This window comes from Nicotiana attenuata, unplaced genomic scaffold (genome assembly GCF_001879085.1).
Source record: "Nicotiana attenuata strain UT unplaced genomic scaffold, NIATTr2, whole genome shotgun sequence".
Classification (NCBI taxonomy): Eukaryota; Viridiplantae; Streptophyta; class Magnoliopsida; order Solanales; family Solanaceae; genus Nicotiana; species Nicotiana attenuata.
In genome coordinates, this window is record NW_017676714.1 from 2,373 (window position 1) to 26,162 (window position 23,790).

The 23,790-nt window shown below is 38.9% G+C and overlaps 2 protein-coding genes across 2 annotated transcripts; both read left to right on the plus strand.

Annotated features, from left to right (window-relative positions):
- Positions 1-337: 337 nt before the first annotated feature.
- On the plus strand, positions 338-1,048 carry LOC109221176. The gene has a single exon (XM_019385640.1). The coding sequence runs from the start codon at positions 338-340 to the stop codon at positions 1,046-1,048; it is 711 nt and encodes a 236-aa protein (XP_019241185.1).
- Positions 1,049-22,323: 21,275 nt separating this feature from the next.
- LOC109221177 lies at positions 22,324-23,275 on the plus strand (the record flags this gene model as incomplete). The annotated part of the gene is made up of 3 exons (XM_019385641.1): positions 22,324-22,704; positions 22,846-23,013; positions 23,206-23,275. Coding segments are annotated over exons 1-3 (619 nt in total), but the record flags the coding sequence as incomplete, so codon positions are not given.
- Positions 23,276-23,790: the final 515 nt, after the last annotated feature.

Genomic DNA, 23,790 nt, shown 5'->3' on the forward strand with positions numbered 1-23,790 from the left:
GTTTAGATTAGTTTATATTAGTATGAGATGTATGAACAAGTGTAGACTAATGTGAACTTCATTATAAGATGTATGAACTAGTGTAGACTAATGTGAATTTAGTTAGTGTGTTTACATGAAGTTTAGGCTAGATACATGTAGGAGTTCTACTATAAATACCCATGTATGCTAGCCATTTGGAATAAGTCAAGTTGAATGAAAAATATCATTTCTTCTCCATTCTTAAAGTGAGTTGTGAGTGTTTGAGTGTTTTGTTGTCTTGCTCTCCCAAATTATTTTTTTTCCAACATTTGGTATCAGAGCCGGTGTGGTTGAAGACAACAAACTTGGAGAAAAGATGACGAATTCTAACGGAACACCATTCCAAGTTCCTATGCTTACAAAAGAGAACTATGGAAATTGGTGTATTCGAATGAAGGCCTTGCTTGGTGCCTATGATGTTTGGGAACCAGTAGAGTCTGGTGTTGATGAAGCAGAAGATGTCGTTGCCTCAAAGAAGAAGGATCAAAAGGCACTCACTCTCATCCATCAAGGTTTGGATGACAAGATGTTCGAGAAGGTTGCAAATGCAACAACCTCCAAGGAAGCATGGGATATTCTTCAAACTTCTTTTAAAGGTTTGGACAAAGTGAAAAAAGTTCGCCTCCAAACCTTAAGAGGAGAGTTTGAATCATTGCATATGAAGGAAAATGAATATGTTGTGGATTATATTTCGAGAGTTTTGGCTATTGTCAATCAAATGAAAAGATATGGTGAAGAGTTGAAAGACGATAGGGTCGTGGCAAAAATACTACGATCCTTAATTTCAAAATTTGATTTTATTGTTGTTGCCATTGAAGAGTCCAAAGACTTGGACACCATGACCATAGACGAGCTTTCGAGTTCCTTGCAAGCACATGAAGAGAAGTTGAAGAAACCGAAAGAAGAATCGGTTGAACAAGCGTTGCAAGCAAAATTTTCTTTCAAAGAGAAAGATGAAAGGCGTGGCTCGCAACAAAGAGGCCGTGGAAATGGAAGAGGTCGTGGTAGAGGCGGAAAGATGAGGTAGTCAAAACCACCTTCAGTAGCCGAAAATAAAGGACAAGACTTTAATTCAAGAAGAGGTCGTGGAAGAGGGAAAGGATGGAGGCAAATCAAGGAAGGTTATGACAAATCAAATATTCGGAATGTTATACTTGTCATAAATTTGGTCATTTTTCTTGGAATGTAAAGATAACTTTGAAGAGAAAATTAATTTCGTGAGAGCAAAAAATGAAGATGAAGATGCCAACTTGCTCCTCGCATGCAAAGGAGAAGAAGTACCGAGAAGCACCCGATGGTACCTTGATTCCGGTGCAAGTAGCCATATTTGTGGAAAGAAGGATTTATTTGTGGAACTTGAAGAGTTGAATCGTGGCACAATCACTTTTTGGAGATTCTTCACGTGTTAAAATCAAAGGAAAAGGTACGGTTTTTAATTCGCTTGAAGGATGGAAGTCATCAATTATTTCTAATGTTTTATATGTGCCGGAGAATGAAAGTAACATTTTGAGTTTGGGACAACTTTTGGAGGAAAATTATGACCATTCATTTGAAAGATAAAAAAGTTGTTTATGAGAGATGAAAAAGGGAGATTAATTGGCTAAAGTTCCTAATGGCTAATAAAAAATGTTCATCTTTAAATCTTCAAATGATGCTCCAAGATGCTTACTCATGTGCCAAAGACTCCTCTTGGCTTTGGCATATGAGATTTGGTCACTTGAATTTGATAGCTTAAGGTTGATGGATAAAGAACACTGGTGAATGGATTTCCAAGTATTAATCATCCCCAACCAATTTTGCGAAGGATGTATCTTTGGAAAAGCCACAAGCTAGAAAAAGCTTTCCTAAAGAGTTCTTTGACAAGAGCAAGATGCCCTTTGGAGTTATTCACATGGATGTTTGCGGGACCTATCAAGCCATCTTCAACTTGGTAAAAGTAATTATTTTTATACTTTCATTGATGATTATTCTACAAAAACTTGGAGTTTTATTTTTTAAAGGCAAAATCAGAGGTGTTTGAAACCTTTAAAAAATTCAAGAGGATGGTGGAAAACAAAGTGGCTATCAAATTAAGTCACTTCGGTCGGACAATGGTGGAGAATTCACTTCAAATGAATTCAAGTTTTTTGTGAGAAAATGGAGTTCGCCATTCTTTAACCGTGCCAAGATCACCACAACAAAATGGCTTTGTGGAGAAGAAAAACCGGACCATTCTTTAACATGGTGAGGATATGTTGAAGAGCAAAAATATGCCAAAGGAATTTTGGGCTGAAGCTGTTGCTTCGTGCGGTATACTTACTAATCGTGCCACACAAAACGTGTTCATGGAAAAACACCTCAAGAGGCATGGAGTGTTCAAGCCAAAAGTTTCTTCACTTGGAGTTTTCGGAAGCATTGCATATGCACATATACATGATGAAAAAGAGACCAAGCTCGATGACAAAAGTGAGAGGTAGTGTTTTTATTGGTTATGATCAAAATTCTAAAGGTTATAAATTGTATAATCCCAAAATGGCAAGGTCACTTTGAGTAGAGATGTTGGTTTGATGAAGATAGTGCTTGGGATTGGAAGACTAAAGAGCAAGATTACTCTTTTGTCCATTATTTGATGATGATGAAGAAGATGTGGAGCAACCTATTCACCACTATCAACACCTCCGCCACAAAATCAAGAAGTGGAGGAATCAAGTTCAAGTTCAAGTGAAGCACCCTCACAAGAGTAGAAGTCTCCGTGACTTGTATGAAAATACGGAAGTGGTAAGAAATGATTTTATATGATTTTACTCATTTTTGTTTATTGGGTGGATAGTGAGCCTATAAGCTTTGAGGATGCATTCCAAAATTCCAAATGGAGAGATGCCATGGATAAGAAATCAAGGCAATAAAAAAGATGAAACATGGGAGTTGGTCACACTTCCAAAGGAAAAAGCACCATTTGGAGTCAAATGGGTGTACAAGCTAAAGAAGAATTCCAAGGGTGAAGTAGAAAGTACAAAGCAAGATTAGTAGCTAAAGCAATACAAGCAAAAAGCCGGTATTGACTATGAAGAGGTATTTGCACCAGGTTGCTCGTTTGGAAACAATTCCGCTTTGTCATTGCCTTGGCTGCCCAAAATCAATAGAAAATCATCAAATGGATGTGAAGTCAGCTTTTTTGAATTGGCGTAATTGGAGAAGAAGTCTACATTGAATCAACCTTTGGCTATAAGGTTGAAGGACAAGAAAATAAAGTCTTGAAATTGAAAAAAGGCTTTATATGGGTTGAAGCAAGCTCCGCGGGTTGGAATAGTAGAATTGATAAATATTTTCAAGCAAATGATTTTTCAAAATGTCCACATGAACATCACTTTATGTAAAAATTGCTAAAAATGGTGACAATTTTACTTGTTTGCTTGTATGTAGATGACTTGATTTTGCAGGAAATAATCCTAAGATGTTTGAAGAATCAAGGAAGCAATGGCTAGAGACATTTGAGATGACGGACATTGGATTAATGTCCTACTATCTTGGCATTCAAGTGCAACAAAGGAAAGGATGAGATTTTTATTTCTCAGAAGAATATGCAAAGGAAATTCTCAGAAGTTCCGAGATGGATAATTTGCAATCCGTGAGCACCCCCGTTGAATGTGGAGTTAAAATATCCAGCATGGAGATGGAGAAAATGTAAATCCCATATTTTTCAAGAGTCTTGTTGGAAGCTTAAGTACTTGACATGCACAAGCCGGCGATATTCTTTATGGTGGTTGGACTTGTGAGCCGCTTTATGGAAGCTCCTACTACGCTCCCATTTAAAGGTAGCAAAAGAGAATACTTCGGTAACATCAAAGATACACTTGATTATGGAATTCCTTTATTCATCCTTCTAAGGATTCTAAGTTTGTGGGATATTGTGATAGTGATTGGGCTGGTGATATTGATGATCGTAAAAGTACTACTGGGTTTGTTTTCTTTCTTGGAAATTCTGCATTTACATGGAATTCTAAAAAACAACCAATTGTTACTTTGTCAACTTGTGAGGCGGAGTATGTTGCAGCTTGCTTCATGTGTTGTCATGCAATTTGTGTTAAGAAGTTTGTTGGAGGAATTCACCAAACCACAAAAGGATGCCACAAAGATTTTTGTTGACAACAAGTCGGTCTATCGAGTTAGCCAAAAATCTTGTATTTCATGAAAGAGGAGCAAGCATATAGATAACAGGTATCACTTTATTAGAGATTGTAATATCTAATAAAGTTGGTGGAGCTTGAGCAATGTGAAGTCCGCAAGATCAATTGCGGATTTTTTCACCAAGCCATTAAAGATTGAAGTTTTTTCAAAAGCTAAGGTGGCGCTTGGAGTGATGAAACAAGTTTAAGGGGGGATGTTAAAATTATAATAAACTTGTTTCCATTAGTTCACATTTATATTAAATATGTTTAGATTAGTTCATATTAGTATGAGATGTATGAACAAGTGTAGACTAATGTGAACTTCATTATGAGATGTATGAACTAGTGTAGACTAATGTGAATTTAGTTAGTGTGTTTACATGAAGTTTAGGCTAGATACATGTAGGAGTTCTACTATAAATACCCATGTATGCTAGCCATTTGGAATAAGTCAAGTTGAATGAAAAATATCATTTCTTCTCCATTCTTAAAGTGAGTTGTGAGTGTTTGAGTGTTTTGTTGTCTTGCTCTCTCAAATTATTTTTTTTCCAACAATATCTTCCAGATCGATAATATAATTCAAGGATGGATTCACTAGAGTGAGAATTTTCAATTCCCAAACAGATCGAAAAACAAAAGGAAAAAAAAGATTAAATCAACAGATCAATTAATCTTAATTGAAGAGCTACGAGCTCAAACAAAACCCTAGCCTCAAGGCAACGATTTCAAGTATTATTTGACAATGATACATGATTGTAAATTAGGTGGAAAAGAAGAGATAAACAATGAAAACAATGAAACTCTTTAGGCAGAATTGGGACTCGCCTGGGCTCGCCCTGGGGCGGAGCACTCGTAAAACGCCCCTAGGCTTATGTGCGGGGCTTTGTTCCGCGAGACTTACGCCTCGGCCGTCGGGGCTTACGCCCCGGACACTCCCAACGCCCAGCGTACTGGGCTCACCTAATAGAATTTTATGCAATTATATGTAACTAACCTTGTAAATCCTCAAATTTTCTTAATAAATCGTTGACTATTCAAAAATTACTTTTTTCTTAATCATAAATCATCAAGTTGAGAGTATTTTATGTCATAATAAAAATAAAAATTATTGCATGTTATCTACTAAGACTGCTATGATAGTATATTTTAAATAAATCTTTCATTTAAAAGTATTTATTTATTAACTTTTGTTATGTCTTTATTATATTAGTCCATAATTTTTTTTATAATTATTTTCCTAAATATTATTTTTTTCACGTTTACAAGATACAATACTTATTAATTTAATAGCTCAGCAGTAGCTAATAACTATTTACAAATAATTAGTTATCATGATATAGTATGATGAATTATGTATCACTTTATTAACTTGTTGAAACTTAAAATAAATGATGCTAGAGTATCATATTTAAATTGTGAATTATATTTTTATATAATTTCTCTTTCAAATAGAAAGCATATTAAATAAACCTGAGTATTTTAAAAAAAAAAAATCAAATTATAATATCAAAATTCTTTTAAGATTCATTACTACTTAAGAGATACATATAAGATTTCGCATCGAATATATTACTTTTGATGTTTGAGTTGTAACGATGTTGCAGATAATTTGCATATTATGATGTATGTCATACTTTTTGTATTATTCATAGTTGAAAATTTTAACTGGATTATTTATTATAATTTTTGTGATTTTAATGTAATTTTTATAATTATTTTTTATTTTATACTATCTTAAAATTCTTTAAATTAGTAAAATTTAAAGATCCGTGGGACTTACGCCCCATGTCTCAGGATTTACGTCTCGCCTCACGCCCCCGCCTTTTAAAACATTGCAATGAAACTTACGGGTTAAAATCCGTATCGAATATTCAAATCCAATGCCCTTAGAATTTCGCCTGATCTCTGAAAATGGTATGAGTTTTCTCTCTCTAAAATTGTTGCAACAATTTCGTGGAAATGAAAATGGAGCTGTTTCTTAGATTTGGCATTTGGCAAATTTTTGGAATTCTAGAAAATGAACCCCGAAACTTTTGTTATTTAGGAAATGCTCCAGGAATTTTGTTGCTCTTCCATTCTGGTCTCTTCAAATGAGGAAATTAAGGTTTAATACAATAACAATAATAACTATATCTCAATCTTAAATAAGTATGGGTCAGCTATATGAATCCTTAAATAAAACAAAAAAAGTCGTAAAAGTTCTCCATATTTCCTAAGTTATCCTACTCGAGAAAAAGTATTTTCCGTCCCCAAACTAAAAGGGATGAGAAAAAAAGACTTGAGAAAAACATTCATCATAGGGCTAATATTTGACAAAAAGAAATTGACATAAGATTCTCTAATATTACAAACGCACACAATCTAATTTAAATGTTATTAACATGACTATACTCTAAGCTAATTAGTATTCATATTATTAAGTAAGACACATGACTGAAACTATGGAATGGAAAAAAAAAATTTTCACTTTGCATTCAATCGCTACATAATATTTATAATACAATGGTGTATCCATACAAGGACTCTAAGGGATAAATACAAGAAGAGATTTTGAAAGAATTCTAGTTGCACAAGACTTCAGTTGGACTCCTAGCGATTGCAGGTTGTCCAATACCTCCCCCCCCACCCCCCCCCGCCCCGGCAAACTAAAGGTGGGTCTTGTACCTTAAGTTTCCCCTCAATAGTTGGAACCTAGACGTGGTTTTGTTAAAACATATGCAATTTGATCTTTAGAGGATAGAAACTGAACTATAAGATCACGTCAAGCTACTTTGTTGCGCACAAAATGAAAATCAATTTCGACATGCTTGGTGTAAGAATGGAATATAGGATCGATGGACAAGTATGCAGCTCCAATATTGCCACACCATAAAATTGGAGCACGAGGCAGATGATTTCCAAGCTCAAAGAGCAAAGATTGGGTCCAGGTTAACTCTGCGGCAGCATCAGCTAGTCCATTATACTCAGAATCAGCAGATGAGCGCACAATCATTCTTTGTTTACGTGAAAACCACGAGATCAGATTTGAACCAAAGTATATAGCGTAGCTACTTGTGGACTTATAATCGTCAAGGATCCCAGCCCAATCTGAATCAGTAAAAGCTTGCAACTGAAAGATAGCAGTCTTGGAGATGAGAAACGACATTGCCTTGGTATGCTGAAGATAGCGAAGGATGCGCTTGACTGCAACCCACTGATTTTGTAAAGGATCATGCATGAACTAGCACATATTATTGACAACAAACGATATATTTGGGTGTGTCAGAGTAAGGTATTGAAGGGCACCAACTATTTGTCTGTACAAGTTAGGATCTTCAAAGGAATCACTATCACATTTGTTAAAGTATTGTATTAGTAGCCATGGGTGTACTGAGGGGCTTACATTGAACCATGCCAGCTTTGCTCAGGATGTTTTGAATATACTGCTGCTGAGATAGCCAGATTCCATCACCTATGTGAAGCACTTGAATGCCAAGATAATAATGGAGGTGACCAAGATCTCGAATGGAAAAAGTGTTGTCCAACCTTTGAACAATGGAATCAAGAAATGAAGTGTTATTTCCTGTAAGCACAATATCATCTACATACACCAACAGATAAGCCACAATACCACTTTAGGAATAAATAAACAGAGATACATCTGTTTTAGAAGTTGTGAAGCCAGCTGTAACTAGAAACTGATGAAGCTTGGTATGTCAAGCCCTTCGGGCTTGCTTGAGGCCATATAAGGGTTTGTGAAGCTTGAAAACATGAGATGGATAGAGTGGATGAACAAACCTGGTGGTTGGACCATATAGACATCTTCTTGAAGCTTTCCATGCAAGAAGTCGTTTTGAACGTCCAGTAAGCACAAAGACCAGCCATGAGATACTGCCACTATCAAGATAAGGTGAATGGTAGTGGATTTAACCACCGGACTAGATGTCTCATGGTAATCTTGCCCTTCTACTTGATGAAATTCTTTGGAGCTTTATAGCGCTCAATAGCTCCAGCAGCATTGCGTTTAATATGAAAAACCCATTTACGCCCAAGAATATTCAAGGAGGATTGGAAAGGAACCAACGAACAAGTTTGGTTTCGAAATAAGGTTGTTATTTCATCAGACATAGCAACACGCCATTCTTTGAATTTTGATGCCTTAGTATAGTTGGAAGGTTCAGTGGTTGGAGATGAGGAGTTGATTGTGAGTCAATGAGATACAAGATTGGAGGAAGGTGGCATGTGACACAACTGCATTGTATATGTTCGTTGAGGGGTGTTGATTATAATGTGGCATGTGACACAGCTGCAGTGTATGTCTTCATCGAGGGGTGCTGATTATAATTTTTCTTTGTGAGGATGTGGAGCGTTTGGGTTGAGTGAATGGTAAGGCTGGTGGCTAGCTAGTAAGAGGATATTTAGCGAAGTCAAGTTCTGGAGGGAGAAAGGAAGGGTCAAAAAGTCGTGGAGGAGAGAGACTTCTAGATTGTCGTTCCGGAGAAGTAAGAGCAGGTGGAGAATTTTGAATAGAGTGATGAGAAGATGATTTTGAAGAAGTAGTATGAGCCGGGGAATTCACTAGAGACAATTGTTGAGACTGAGAATGGTGGATGATAGCCGAGTTAGGCAGAATAATAGGAGATACCCATGGTCGAGAAAACATACTGGGAGACGAAGGTTTCCCAAGAAGCGACACATTGGTGAATGGAAATTTTGTTTTATCAAACTTGACATGCCTAGCAATATAAAACTTATTATATTTAATTTCAAGGCATCTATAGCCATGGTGAAATGGATTATAGCCCAAAAATACACGAAGTTGACTGCAATAACTCGTTTTAAAACGATTATAAAGTCGAAGATATAGATAGCACAAGCAGCCAAAGACCTTGAGAAATTGATAATCTGGTGCAACTTTGAACACAACTTCAAAAGGGGTTTTAGCATGACTAGCTGGAGTAGGCAACCAATTTATTAAGTATACGGCTGTATCAAAGGCAAAATGCCAATATTTTGATGGAGTGGAGCTATGTGCCATTAAGCTTAGGCATGTTTCAACAATGAATCTGTGTTTGCGTTCAAATATTTCCTTGTTTTTCGTGAGCATGTGGGCATGAACTACGATGGATAATACCAAGTTTATGACAAAGAGATGAAAGTGAGCGAAATCCCCCCCCCCCCCCAATCCATTTGAATGGATTTAATTTTTGTGTTAAATTGGAGTTCAACTAAAACTTGAAATTGAGTAAAAATACTAAGGACATCTGATTTTTGAAAAGGGGATAGTGATAAGTGGGGATTTTAATCATTATTTGCTTTCCTTTACTTGCGTTTTGGGCTTAAAATGCGTAAAGGTAATCCCGAAAACTGATGTAATATGCTTGCTTGCAGGGATTGTTCACAATGAGCTAAAGTAACCATGATCAACTCATAAAGGAGTAAAAACTTGAACAAAGACCAAGACTGGGCCAAGAGCTGTGGAACGCGGACCGCGACGGAAAAGTGCAGCCGCGAAAGTATCAAAGCGGACGCGGTCATAATTATGCGATCCGCGAAATGGAGAATCAGAGAGGTTGTTTTTGGCCACAAATATTAACGTGCACTGCGTCAGAAAGAGGTGGCCGCGAAAGCACCACTGCGGCCGCGATTGGAATTCTGCGGACCGCGGTTTCCAAGATTCAAAGAGTTCACAAGTGATGCAAAAGTGAGAAGGGCGGTCCGCGCTTAAATTACACGGCCACAGAAGTCTCTTATGCGGACGCAGCGGAAAGTACGCGGTCCGCGAAACAAGGTTTAACCCATACCTAGGTGTGAAGAAACGCGGAACGCGATCAGAATTACGCAGCCGCGAAAGCAAAAGTGCGGCCGCGGTCAAAATTATGCGGCCGCGAAACCTCCGCAGGGGTATTTTTGTTCGAAAATTTCAGCTTAGTATAAATAGATCTTTTTGACATTTTTAGGTTAAGTTTAATTTTAGCTGAACACATGAGACGGCTATATTTTCTGTTTTGGGAAATTTTGTGTTAGAATTATCTTTCAACATTAGCTTTTCATCTTTTAATCTAGTATTATGAATTTTATCTTCATTTCCTCTTTGATTTCTGTTATTTCCTTGAGTAGCTAAACTCATAGCTAGGGTTGTGACCCAACCCTAGTGTGGGTATTTGATGGGTATTGAATTTTAAGGCTTGAATGTATATGGGCTAGTGATATTTAGCATAGTTCTTGCTAGAACTTTAGAATTAGTGGTTGCAAACACTCATTCATGCCTTTATGACTTAGTCTCTACTTGAGAAAGAGGGACTAAGTCTAGGAAAGCTAGGCTAACAAGGAATTGTGGTGAACTCAAGAAATTAATAGCCCCAATTAAAGGGTTAAACCTAGAGATAGTAATGCCCGACTTGAGCTAAAATCACTTGAATTGCATGAATACCCATTTGGACTTGAGAAAGCCAAATTAGGCAAAATCACTCAAACTACCGAGAGGTATAGAGTGACCCGGGTGTGATAGCTATATTACAACCCCAATTAATTACATGATTGCCCTAGATTCTACTACCCGTTAGATATCCGCCTAAGTAGAAGTCACTACCCTAGTCCCTTAAACACTTGAAAAATCAACAACAAAAATATTGTACTTAGTTTCAAATACTGTATGCAATAGAATAGAAGTAGAAGTAGAAATCAAACCAAACATTTGTGGAAGTGCAATTAGATTCAAAACCCGTATCTAGCTTAGATATAGACCTAATTCCAATTATTAACTCCCTGTGGATTCGATACCGACCTAGTTAGGTTAAAACTACATCGACCATCCTCTCTATTCAATAGTAGTGTAGGCTTGGACCTGATCAATTTTTGGCGCCGTTGCCGGGGAATTAGACGGTTTTAGCTATATATCTAAGTATTTGTGTGTTTAGTTTTTCTTTCCTTCCGTTTTCTAATTCTGTGTGTGAATTGATTTTAGGTACCAAATGGCTTTTAACAACAAAGCCCTCGGAAATATGCCACTGGGGGAGGAGGTAGATGACGAATAAGAGGATGAGGTTCATCTTGAACCTCAAGTACAAAGGAGAGGCCGCCAGCCTGATGACAACATCCCAAACCCTCCCCCACCTCCTCCAAGGTCAGCACACAGGGTGTTACCCAACGAAGGCTATGCAAGTGCAATAGTCCCGCCCTGGATTAGGACGGGCAACTTTCAAATAACCAATGTCATACTTACACTGCTGGAACAGAGGGGTTTCTTCACCGGAGCTCCACACCAAAACGCCTATAAGCATCTCAAAGGTTTTGTTGACACATGCTGGGGGAGCAAGCAGATTAATGTATTCGAGGACGTATTGAGGTTAAGGCTTTTCCCATTTTCTCTAGGGGGGAAGGCTTTAGATTGGCTTAAGAGGTTACCCAACCATACCATACACACTTGGGATGAGTTGGCTGAGAAGTTCATTCCAAAGTTCTTTTCGCCGGGATATATGACAACGTTAAGAGATGAGATTCTTGCTTTTAAACAAGAGCCAAATGAACCGCTAAATAAAATTTGGGAAAGGAACCGGACGATGGTAAATGAGTGCCCTAATAACGACATGACCGAGGCCATGATCCAACAAACCTTTTATAAGGGGATCAATACAACTAACCAGTGTGTGGTGAATCAACTCGCCGGGGGTAATTTCATGAACACGCCATATGCCGAAGCATGTGAAATATTGGATGAGATAGCGGATACCTCTTCGGCTTGGCAAAGTAGAGCTAACATTCCTCAGGGTGGTCCAAATGTTATTCACCTACACAAGGAGTTTTATGACCACGAACAAGTTATAGCGGAGTTGACAACCATCATGAATCAATTGGCCAAGGCGCAATTGCAACAAGTTCAAGGGCCAAAGCAAGTGAACGCCATGGAAGGAGTGAACATGATAAGAAGGCAACGAGGTCAACAAGTTCAAAACAATCCGGATAAATTTGAACAAAGTGGTAGTGGTTACAATCAAGATGAGTCATATGATGATCAAAGTGAAGAGGTGCAATATGTCAATAATTATCAAGGCCAACGGAGCAATGCTCCGAATCAACAACAGTGGAGATCACAGGGAAACCAAAGCAATTGGGGGAACAACACAATCCAAATTGGGGCAATCAAGGTCAACAAGGAAATTGGAATAGTGGCAACAACAACAACCAAAGCAATTGGGGGAACAACAACAATCAAAATTAGGGTAACCAAGGAAACCAAGGCAATTGGGGTGGCAACAATTATAGTAATTGGGAAGGCAATAACAATCAAGGGGGTTGGAACAACAAGACGGGGGTCGGGCTTTCAAAGGCCTCCGATGTATCAACAACCAAACAACCCGCCTCCATACCCATCGCAAGGTCCTAGCTCTTCCAACAATGAGATGGGACGGATTGAATCCATGTTCTAGCAAATGATGAAGAAAAATGCCGACTCCGATGCCCAATTAGCCTCCCATAACACTTCTATCCGCAACTTGGAAGTCCAACTTGGCCAAATTTCTCAAGCATTGAACACTCGCCCTAAGGAGGCTCTACCTAGTGATACGATAGTAAACCCGAAGGGTGGGAACATGATACGGAATTGTATCGAAAACACGGATATAGAAAAAATACGCGGAATCAACAATAAGAGCTAGACCTACAATTGATTGGAAAAACAAGAACCAATTAGACTATGAAGCCTAATTACCTCTATGAACTCAATCAATTGTAACCCTAAGCTATGAAAACCCTCAAGAGATTGGCAACTCTTGAAAATTCGGATAAAGTAATTAAGCAATTAAGCATTCACTACTAATTGCTCACCAACTAAGACAAATTTAGCACTAATGAAAGCATAAACAAAGCAATAAAGGAACTAAAGGCATAAACATAAATGCATTAATTAAAAGATAAAGAAAGAGTATGAGACTTGCATGTCTTCAAGTTTTATCATTCATCAAGTCTAATTCTAAAGGCACTAATGCTTAGCTATTGATACTAGTGTTATTTTAGGTACAAGGAATTCCTAAATAGCCCCAAAAAGTGACTTATAATGCAAATTAGCCACTTTGGGTAGAACCTACTCCAAGTTCATCCTCTTGACTCAATTCTTGGTCTTCAAACCATTGGAACACATTGTAATGTGTATGAGACTTCTCCAAAACTCCCTCAGATGCTTCAAGCTTCATAATCAACAATTCAAGATCTTGCAACTCCTTTTCTTGGCTTCTTGTGAATGGTCTGGATGAAGTAAGTGAATGTCGGGGTGTATCATCCTCCCCCNAGTAAGGTTCGGTTCGGTAGGTAGTAAGGTAAAGGTAAGGTAAGTATCGGGTCGGGTAGTACTACTACTCCCCCCCCCCCCCCCCCCCCCCCCCCCGAGAAAAATTTGCCCTCGAATTTGCACCATCATTACCTACAACACAAGGACTCAAGCCACTAACATTAAAGACATCATGAACAAGGATATCATTAGGAATATCAATCTTATATGCATTATCATTTATCCTTTCAAGAACTTAGTAGGGGCCTTCTCCCCTAGGGAGGAGTTTGTTCTTTCTCTTTTGAGGAAATCTTTCCTTCCTCAAGTGAATCCAGACCCAATGACCGGTTTCAAATATCATCTGCTTTCTTCCTTTGTTGGACCTAGAAGCCGCTTTGCCATTCATTTTCTCAAGTTGATGTCTTGCCTTCTCATGAATCTTCTTCATAGCCTCGGCCCTTTTCTTGGCATCTAAACTAACAATCACATCTTGAGACAAAGGAATTAGATCCAAAGGGGTGAGGGGATTAAAACCATACACACATTCAAAAGGAGTCATGCCAATAGAAGAATGATAAGAACGATTATATGCAAACTCAATCAATGGTAAATGCTCATCCCAAGAAGTAAGCTTCCCCTTGACCATGGCCCTAAGCATATTACGTAAGGTCCTATTGACCACTTCAGTTTGGCCATCGGTTTGGGGGTGGCAAGAAGTAGAGAATTTCAAATGTGTTCCAAGTTTACTCCGAAGGCCTTTCCAAAAGTAACTAACAAACCTGGTATCCCTATCACTAACAATAGATCTAGGAACCCCATGCAACTTAAGCACATTGTTCACAAACGAATCAAGTACATGTGTAGCATCATCACTCTTATGGCAAGGTATAAAATGAGCCATCTTAGAAAATCGATCAACAACCACAAAGATGCTATCTTTTCCCCTCTTCGTCCTAGGTAAACCTAGCACAAAGTCCATAGAAATATCAAGCCATGGCTCTTTGGGAATAGGGAGTAGGGTGTACAGACCATAAGGATTAGACTTAGATTTAACATGCTTACATTCAACACGATTTTCACAAATATGCACAACATCACCTTTCATTTTAGGCCAATAAAAGTGTTCCTCAAGAATGGCTAAAGTCTTATGAATTCCAAAATGGCCTATTAAACCCCCAATATGTGCCTCCCTAACTAGCAACTCTCTCCAAGAAGAACGAGGCACACAAAGTCTGCCTTCCCTAAGCAAAAATCCATCAACCTTGGAAAACCTTCTTTCCTCCCTAAGGTGAGCTAACTCTTTCTTTCTCTCCTTATGTTCTTCCTCTATGTTGGGGATTCTCTTAAACAAGTTCTCACACTTAGAATATATCTCTCCAAAGTCAACATCACTAGGATAAAGAACCTTCAAGCACTCAAATCCTATCAACTTACACGACAAAGTACTCAATAAGGCATATCTCCTAGAAAGTGCATCCGCTATTATATTCTCTTTGCCTTTCTTATAATGAACCACATAAAGAAATTGCTCTAAAAATTCCAACCATTTAGCATATCTATTGCCCAACTTACCTTGGCTTCTAAGGTGCTTCAAAGCATCATGATCAGTTTTAACAACAAACTCCCTATGCCAAAGGTAGTGTCTCCAAGTAGCTATGGCTCTCACTAAGGCATACAACTCCCTGTCATAGTTAGAGTACTTCAAACAAGCTCCCTTAAGTTTTTCACTAAAATAGGCTAAAGGCTTTCCATCTTGCATAAGAACCACTCCAATGCCTACTTGGCTTGCATCACACTCTATCTCAAAGGTCTTATCAAAGTATGGCAATTGTAAGAGTGGCACACTACTCAAAGCTTCTTTCAAGGCATTAAAAGCCTCCTCTTGTTCAAGACCCCAAAGAAAACTCTCATCTTTCTTGATAATTTGGGTCAAAGGTGCGGCAATAGTACTAACCCCTTTTACAAATCTCGGCAATAGTACTAAACCCTTTTACAAATCTTCTATAAAAACCCGCTAAACCATGAAAACTCCTAACATCCCCGGTGGACTTAGGCCTAGGCCAATTGCTAATTGACTCTACCTTAGATTCATCAACCTCAACACCTTGGGCACTAACAACAAAGCCAAGAAAGACAAATTTATCAACACAAAAATTGCACTTTTTCAAATTAGCAAATAATCTTTCTCGCCTAAGAGCATCAAAAATATAATGAAGGTGTTCCACATGCTCCTCAAGTGTTTTAGAGTATACTAGAATGTCATCAAAATAAACCACAACAAAATTGCCTATGAAAGGCTTCATGACATGATTCATCAAACGCATGAAAGTATTAGGAGCATTAGAGAGGCCGAATGGCATAACCATCCACCCATATAAACCAAACTTGGTCTTGAAGGCGGTTTTCCATTCATCACCGGGTTTCATTCGTATTTGGTGATAGCCACTTCGCAAGTCAATTTTAGAAAAGATTTGAGAACCACTCAACTTATCAAGAAGATCATCTAGCCTAGGTATAGGATGACGATACTTTACCGTAATTTTTGTTGATGGCTCTACAATCAACACACATCCTCCAACTCTCATCCTTCTTTGGTACTAATATGACCGGTACCGCACATGGGCTCAAACTTTCACGAACAAATCCCATCTCTAGAAGCTCTTCCACTTGCTTATGAAGTTCCTTTGTAGCTTCGGGATTGCTCCTATAAGTAGCTTGGTTGGGAAGTTGAGATCCGGGCACAAAGTCAATTTGATGCTCAATGCCTCTAAGTGGGGGAAGCTCCTTTGGTAGCTCATCTGGAAAGATATCTTCAAAACCTTGCAAAAGAGAAGAAATGGAACTAGGTAAGGTAGAGAGAATAGCATTAGCAATTAAATAATCTTTATGCATAACAAGAACAATAGTAGGTTCATGAACAACTTCCCTTAGAGGCTTGTAGTTGTTTGCAAGGAAGCTCGCCCGCAGTCTCGGAACCAATTCTCCTTTTTCACATAAAGAATGAATCTTAACATTAGACACACCTTCATTTGCACTTTTACCTTGTAAAGATTGAAGCTTTACCCCTTTTTTCGTCTCTTTTTCATTTTTGTCTTCTCTTGGGGCCTTACACTCATTACTCTTCTCCTTCTTTTGTTCACTCTTCACATTTTGTCTCAACTCCCTCATTGTCTTGTAATCCTCACTTACTTGAAACGGAGTTAAGGGACGGAGAGTAAACTTTTGGCCCTCCTTGATAAGTGAATACTTGTTTGTTCTCCCATCATGCTTTGCATACCTATCATATTGCCAAGGTCTCCCCAAAAGCAGATGACAAGCTTGCATAGGAACAACATCACACCAAAACTCATCTTCATATCTCCCTATTTTGAATTTTATGAGCACTATTTTGGTGACTCGAAGGTCTCCATACTCATGTAGCCATTGTAGTCTATAAGGTGAGGGATGCTTCTTTGTTGGCAAATCCATTTGTTCAAGCAAAGAGGAACTTACTGCATTAGCACAACTTCCGCTATCAATGATGAGAGAGCAAAGGTTTCCCAAAATCTTGCATCTTCCATGAAAAAGATTCTCCCTTTGATCTTGATCTTCTCTAGCTACAGCCAAAACTTTTCTTGTTACGAAGTAAGATCTCGGCCCATCATCTTCTTGTTCTTCTAATTCTTCATCACTTGTTTCAAGTTCACTACCTCTATGCTCTCGGTCACTAGCTTCGGTTCTATAGCTTCTATTATCCATGGCAATGATAGTTCTTCTATTCGGACAATCTTTCATGTTGTGACTAAGTCCTTGACAATTGAGGCATCTCACATTGCTAAGGGACTTGTTTTGAACATTGGAAGTCCCTTTAGTTTCGACTTTTAGCTTGTTTTTGTCCACTTGAACCTTGGAATCATACTTGGAATCTTTGGATTTCTCCCAATTGTTTGTGGATTTCCAAGGCTTATCATTCTTGTTCCATGTTGAAGAACTAGTAGCCTTTGACTTGTAGCTTTTGTTTCCTTTGCGCCTTTCTACCTTCAAGGCCATCAAGTAAGCATCTTCCAATCTTTCAAACTTGTGAAGCTCCAAAGCCTCACCAATTTCCTTGTGAAGACCCGCCAAAAATCTAGTGATGACAACTTGGTCATCATCATCAACATCACACCTCAATCTTGTAGTCTCCATCTCTTCATAGTACTCCTCAACACTCTTGCTCCCTCGGTAGGAAGTATGAAGTTTCTTGAGCAACTCATGTTGATAGTAATCGGGCACATATCATGCCCTCAAAGCATTCTTCAAAGCTCTCCAATTAGTTATTGGAGGTTCATTGTGTCTAGCCCTTCTCCTCAACGCTTTTCCCACCATGATGAAGCACTCCCTTCAAATTGAGTAATGGCATACTTCACCTTTTTAGCATCACTTATGTTGTAGATGTCAAAGTGCCTCTGTACTTAGAGTAACCATTCAAGATACTCTCTCGGGTCACTAGTTCCCTTGAAAGGTGGAAGAACTAGTTTGGGAACTTGTAGACCCCTTTCATAATCGTCTAGACCTCCTCTAGGATCTCTAGGATAAGGTTGGTCCTCTAGTGGGTCACCCTCGTCAAAATAGTTGATATCCCCATATTGCTCTTGTACGAACCGGTGACCATGCCCTCTACCTCTTTCTCTCACTCGACCTCTTCCTCTTTCTCGTCCTCTCACGTGGCCTCTTCCCTTTGGTATACTCCATCTCCCCTATATTCTTCATGGAAAACTTGTTGGACATCGGCCAACTCATTCAAGTTGTCCTCTTGATCATGTTGAAAAAGTGGGTTATTCATCAACCGAGGCTCTTGAGGTGGTATGGGTGGTGGGGGAGGGGGATTGTCCCTCCTTGGTGGAACTTGAGGTATATGTTGTGGAGGTAGATTCATTGGTGGTCGAGGTTGGGTCATTTGGGGTGGTGATATTATGGGTATATGTGCTTGAGGTCTAAATGGTAGTTGGTGTGCTTGTGGGTAGGACACTTGGGGTGGTGGAAAGTAACCTTTGTGGGGTCGTAGTGGTGAAGTGTAAACTTGTGGTGGAGTGTGATAAGGTTGAAGTTGAGGTACTTGCGGTGGGGGATGTGTGGTTGGAGGTTGGTAGGGGATAGGTGGTCGGTAGTTTGGTGGAGGAAAGTAAGGTCCCTTTGGTGATGGTGGTTGCCTTAGTAAGTGTTGTGGTATTTGGTTGGGTTGGTTGTGTTTCAAATTTTCGCTATGAAGCATTACTTGTAAAGGAGATGGTGTAGTAGAGGAATTAGTAAGCGTCATACTACGCTCCCTTCCTTGTTGCCTCAAGTGAGATTCCTCTATCATGGAATTCAACCTTGCATCCGTTTGGTGTTGCCATATGGTAATATTGGTAACCTTCTCACTAAAGTTGGTAACCTTCTTGCTTATGTCATAAAGCATAGAAACAACATCATGCATCGGAGTCTCACTCCTTAGATCACAATTAGGACTAGAAGTTTGTCCGTACTCCATGATACCTACAAAACGAGCAAACAAGTTAGTAGTATAAGTCCTCACCAACGCACTTGATGTCGCTCACCAATTGGCTTTTGCGTGCTCAAAATCCTATTCTCTCTTGCCTTCTTTTCCACTCAAGTAGTGAATGTCAAAATTGCTTGCAAACTTAAATGCCCAGGTTTCACAACAAGTTCCAACCGTCTTCGGGGTGGAGTAGAAGTTGTGTATTCAAAAGGACGGACAATTAAAAGCAAACGACTTGAACCAAGCAATTCACAGCGAAATTAAAAGATAAAAGCATGAAAGAAATGGTACGAAACAAAATTAAGCACACAAAGAACTAGGTTAAAACATAATATGGACTAATATCAAGTTTACACTAGTTTAGAATTATCAAACAAGAAGGAAATTAACAACTGGACAGAAAAATTTGGCAGAAAAAAAAAATGGACAAAAGCTTCTGTCAAAATGCTGGAAAAATTGTTCTATGGCCAGAACCCAAACTCAACAAATTTCCTAAACTGTGCAGGCCTCAAATTATGTAGTAGCTGGTGCAAAACCTGTGGTGCCACTAGCAGTCATTAAGCATGTGCAGATTCAGTAAAACTGGGCAGAATCAAGTCAACCAGTGCAGTATTCTCAAACTGGAATAAGCTGGTGCAGATTTGCTGTTCAATTGCTGCTCAAAACTAATCAGGAACAGTAGTTCTGAAGGTTCTGCTCAAGCTATGCAGACTTACAATCTGCAGAAAATAGTCCAAAATTGCAGGGGAACTGTGCAAAAACTATCTGTGCAGAAATTCTTGTCAAAACTTTGCAGATCAGACTATAGCAATTAGCTGGTGCAAACTTATGCAGATTTTGCTGGAACCAGGCAGAAAACTCAACTCAAAAGTGCAGAATTTCAGCTCAACTGTGCAGCTTTTGCAGCTGAAAAAGTGCAGGAACAGGAAAGGAATTGTAGCAACTTTCCAACTGAACAGAGCAGAAGCTTTCAAACTAAAATTGGAATAGGACTGCAGCTAAACTAGTGCACAAAATGTAACTGAAACTAGCCATAAAGTGCATCAAACTGCAGCTCAAGCTATGGAGAAGTGCAGAAATTTTCTGTCCAGCTTGCAGATTTCAGCAGACCAAAGTGCAGAAGTATGGCAACTCAAAACTGGAAATTCAGTAGTGTATTGTTGGCATATAAACTGAAGCAATGCTATTGAGTAAACTGAAGCTAAAACTTGTGCAAAATTCCCTCAGCTGATCAGCAAAACTGCAGTCTAACTGCGCAGAAATTTCAGTCACTATTCGCTTAATGACGCAGCTCACAGATGCAGAATTTCCTTAATACAACTTTAGGTCACAGCACATTGAATCAACTTCATATAATTCTTAGTCAACAAGTGCAGAACAACAGCTCAAATTCAGTTGCTAACAGCTACTATCGACTAAAATGAGTTCGATGAACAATTCCCAACTAAAAATTTAGCAGTAATAGTTCAAACCAACGACAACCTCGAGTCAAACTTACGACTTCAAACTCAATCAATTCCAAAGAATGGAGGTGAAGTCAGTGGTCGCTTCGAATATCCAATCTCAATTCTATCAGAAATTCAAAAATCGAAACAAGTTTAAGCTCAGAGAAATCAGACCTGATGCGTCGAGGAGTTCACAGGCTACGCAACAACTTCAGGAACTCAATCCCAGAATTTCGATGGTTTACAGCAGCTGTTCTTCGAAGTCGTACTTGAACTCAGTCAATACCTTCAAAATGGAGCTCAAATCTGAGCTACACACTCAACATCAAGATAGAATCAATACCCAGTAACTAATTGATTCAAAACAGTATCAAAATCAGAAGACCTAGTCCGTCTTCCCCGGAATTAGTTCGAAAATTTTTGACTCAAAACCCTAGCAAAACAGCTTCAAACGATCTCAAATCTTCAGATTGAGCTTCACACTGATGTTTTCCAACCAGAATCATGAACACCCAATCAAATTCAAACTCAAATCTCAGAATCGGAGCAAAAATCCCCAATATCGCTTCTGCTGGTCGACGTCTTAGGGTTCAGAAGCTCAAACCCAGCTTAATCCAAACTGAAACCAGTAATTACTCGAGCTATGAATCGATCGATGCTCAAATCTTCAGAAGTTTTCAGAATTTTGGAAGTTTTTTCGAACAGTAACATTAGGAACAGTAGCAAAATTCTAATTCTGGAAACAGAACAGAGCACGAATGAACAGTAACCCAAAATAATTCTTCTTTTTTTTTTTTAATTTTTTTTTTGTGATTTTCTGATTTGATGATAATCAAAACAAAACTCAATGATTGATAGACAAATTCTTGACCTCCGCTCTGATACCAAAATGATACAGAATTGTATCGAAAACAAGTATATAGCAAAAATACGCGGAATCAACAATAAGAGTTAAACCTACAATTTATTGGAAAACAAGAACCAATTAGACTATGAAGCCTAATTAACTCTATGAACTCAATCAATTGTAACCCTAAGCTATGAAACCCTCAAGAGATTGGCAACTCTTGAAAACCCGGATAAAGTAATTAAGCATTCACTACTAATTGCTCACCAACTAAGACTAATTTACCACTAATGAAAGCATAAACAAATCAATAAAGTAATTAAAGGCATAAACATAAATGCATTAATTAAAAGATAAGGAAATAGCATGAGACTTGCATGTCTTCAAGTTTTATCATTCATCAAGTCTAATTCTAAAGGCACGAATGCTTAGCTATTTATACTAGTGCTATTTTAGGTACAAGGAATTCCTAAAATAGCCCCAAAAAGTGACTTATAATGCAAATAGCCACTTTGGGTAGAACCTACTCCAAGTTCATCCTCTTGCCTCAATTCTTGGTCTTCAAACCATTGGAACACATTGTAATGTATATGAGACTTCTCTAAAACTCCCTTGGATGCTTCAAGCTTCATAATCAACAATCCAAGATCTTGCAACTCCTTTCCTTGGCTTCTTGTGAATGGTCTAGATGAAGTAGGTGAATGTCGGGGTGTATCAGAACAATACGGAACCATGCTATGGTGGTGATTACACGAAGTGGTAGGGATGGAGTTGCTAGTACCTCTAATCCAAAGAAGATTGTGAGTGATGATGTGTTGGTGCAAGATGATGATGAGTAAAGCAGATGTGCAAGTGAATGAAGAGAATGTGAATGATGAAGTGAGTATAGACATTGATGACAACGTGGAGGAGACACAGAATGATGTGAACCCGTCAAGGGAACACGTGATAGACATACCGGGAACGGTAGTGCCCAAAGCCAAGGCTCCTTTGCCAAGGCCTCCTCCACCATATCCTCAAAGGCTAGCAAAACAAAACAATGAGAACAATTCAAGAAATTCAGTGATATAAAGAAAAGTTTGTCCATAAATGTGCCGTTGGTTGAAGCGCTAGAACAAATGCCGGGATATGCCAAGTTTATGAAGGACTTGGTAACAAATAAGAGATCCGTGAACTTTGAAACGATCAAAATGACACATCAAGTGAGTGCCATTGTGCATTCCATGACTCCAAAATTAGAAGACCCCGGTGCCTTTACTATCCCATGCACTATTGGTAGTGCCGATTTCGCCAAAGCTTTATGTTATTTGGGGGCAAATATTAATTTGATTCCCTATTTTGTGTTCAATACATTGGGGATTGGGCAGCCAAGACCAACTTCCATGCGGTTGCAAATGGCGGACAGGACAATGAAGAGGCCATTGGGGATAATTGATGATGTGCTAGTTTGGGTCGACAAGTTCATAGTTCCCGCAGATTTTGTGATACTTGACTGTGAGGTTGACTACGAGGTGCCAATCATATTGGGGAGACCTTTCCTAGCTATAGGGAAGGCCTTAGTTGATGTGGAAGCTGGGGAGCTCACCTTCCGAGTGGGCAATGAAAAAGTTGTGTTCCATGTTTGCAAGTCAATGAGGCAGCCTAATAGCAATGAAGTGTGTTCGTTTGCGGACCTTGTGACCGAAGTAATTGTTGATGACACTAGTGCTATGATTAATGTTGAAGACCCGTTGCAAGCTGTGTTATTGAATCATGATGAGGATGAAAGGGAAGGCTTGGTAGAACGTGTCAATGCTTTGCAAGGAATGGTATCATATACATATGAGCCCCGAAAACTTTTCTTGGACCATAAGAACCGGAAGACTCCACCAACAAAGCCCTCAATCAAGGAGCCTCCCACATTGGAGTTGAAGCCCTTGCCTTCACACCTCAAGTATGAGTTCTTAGGCCCTTGTTCTACTTTACCTGTTATTCTTTCTGCTTGCTTAACTAACGTGCAGGTAGAATCCACCCTTGCGATGCGCCAAAGGTGGAAGAAGGCAATAGGTTGGACATTGGATGATATTCGGGGTATAAGCCTCGTCTTTTTCATACATAAAATCATATTGGAGGAGGATGCCAAACCCTCCATGGAACATCAAAGAAGGTTGAATGAGGCCATGCAAGAGGTAGTCAAGAAGGAGATCTTCAAATGGTTGGATGTTGGGGTTGTCTACCCCATTTCTGATAGTTCATGGACTTCGCCCGTGCAATGTGCACCAAAGAAGGGGGCATGAATGTGATTACAAATGACAAAAATGAGTTGATCCCCACAAGGACAGTCACCGGTTGGAGGGTATGCATGGATTACAAAAAGCTCAACAAAGTGACCTGGAAAGACCATTTTTCGCTTCCGTTTCTTGATCAGATGTTGGATAGGCTAGCCGGTCGTGCTTATTATTGATTTTTGGATGGGAATTCCGGGTATAACGAGATTCTTATTGCACCTGAAGACCAAGATAAGACCATTTTCACTTGTCCGTATGACACATTTGCATTCTCAAGGATGTTGTTTGGTCTATGTAATGCACTGGCTACTTTTCAGC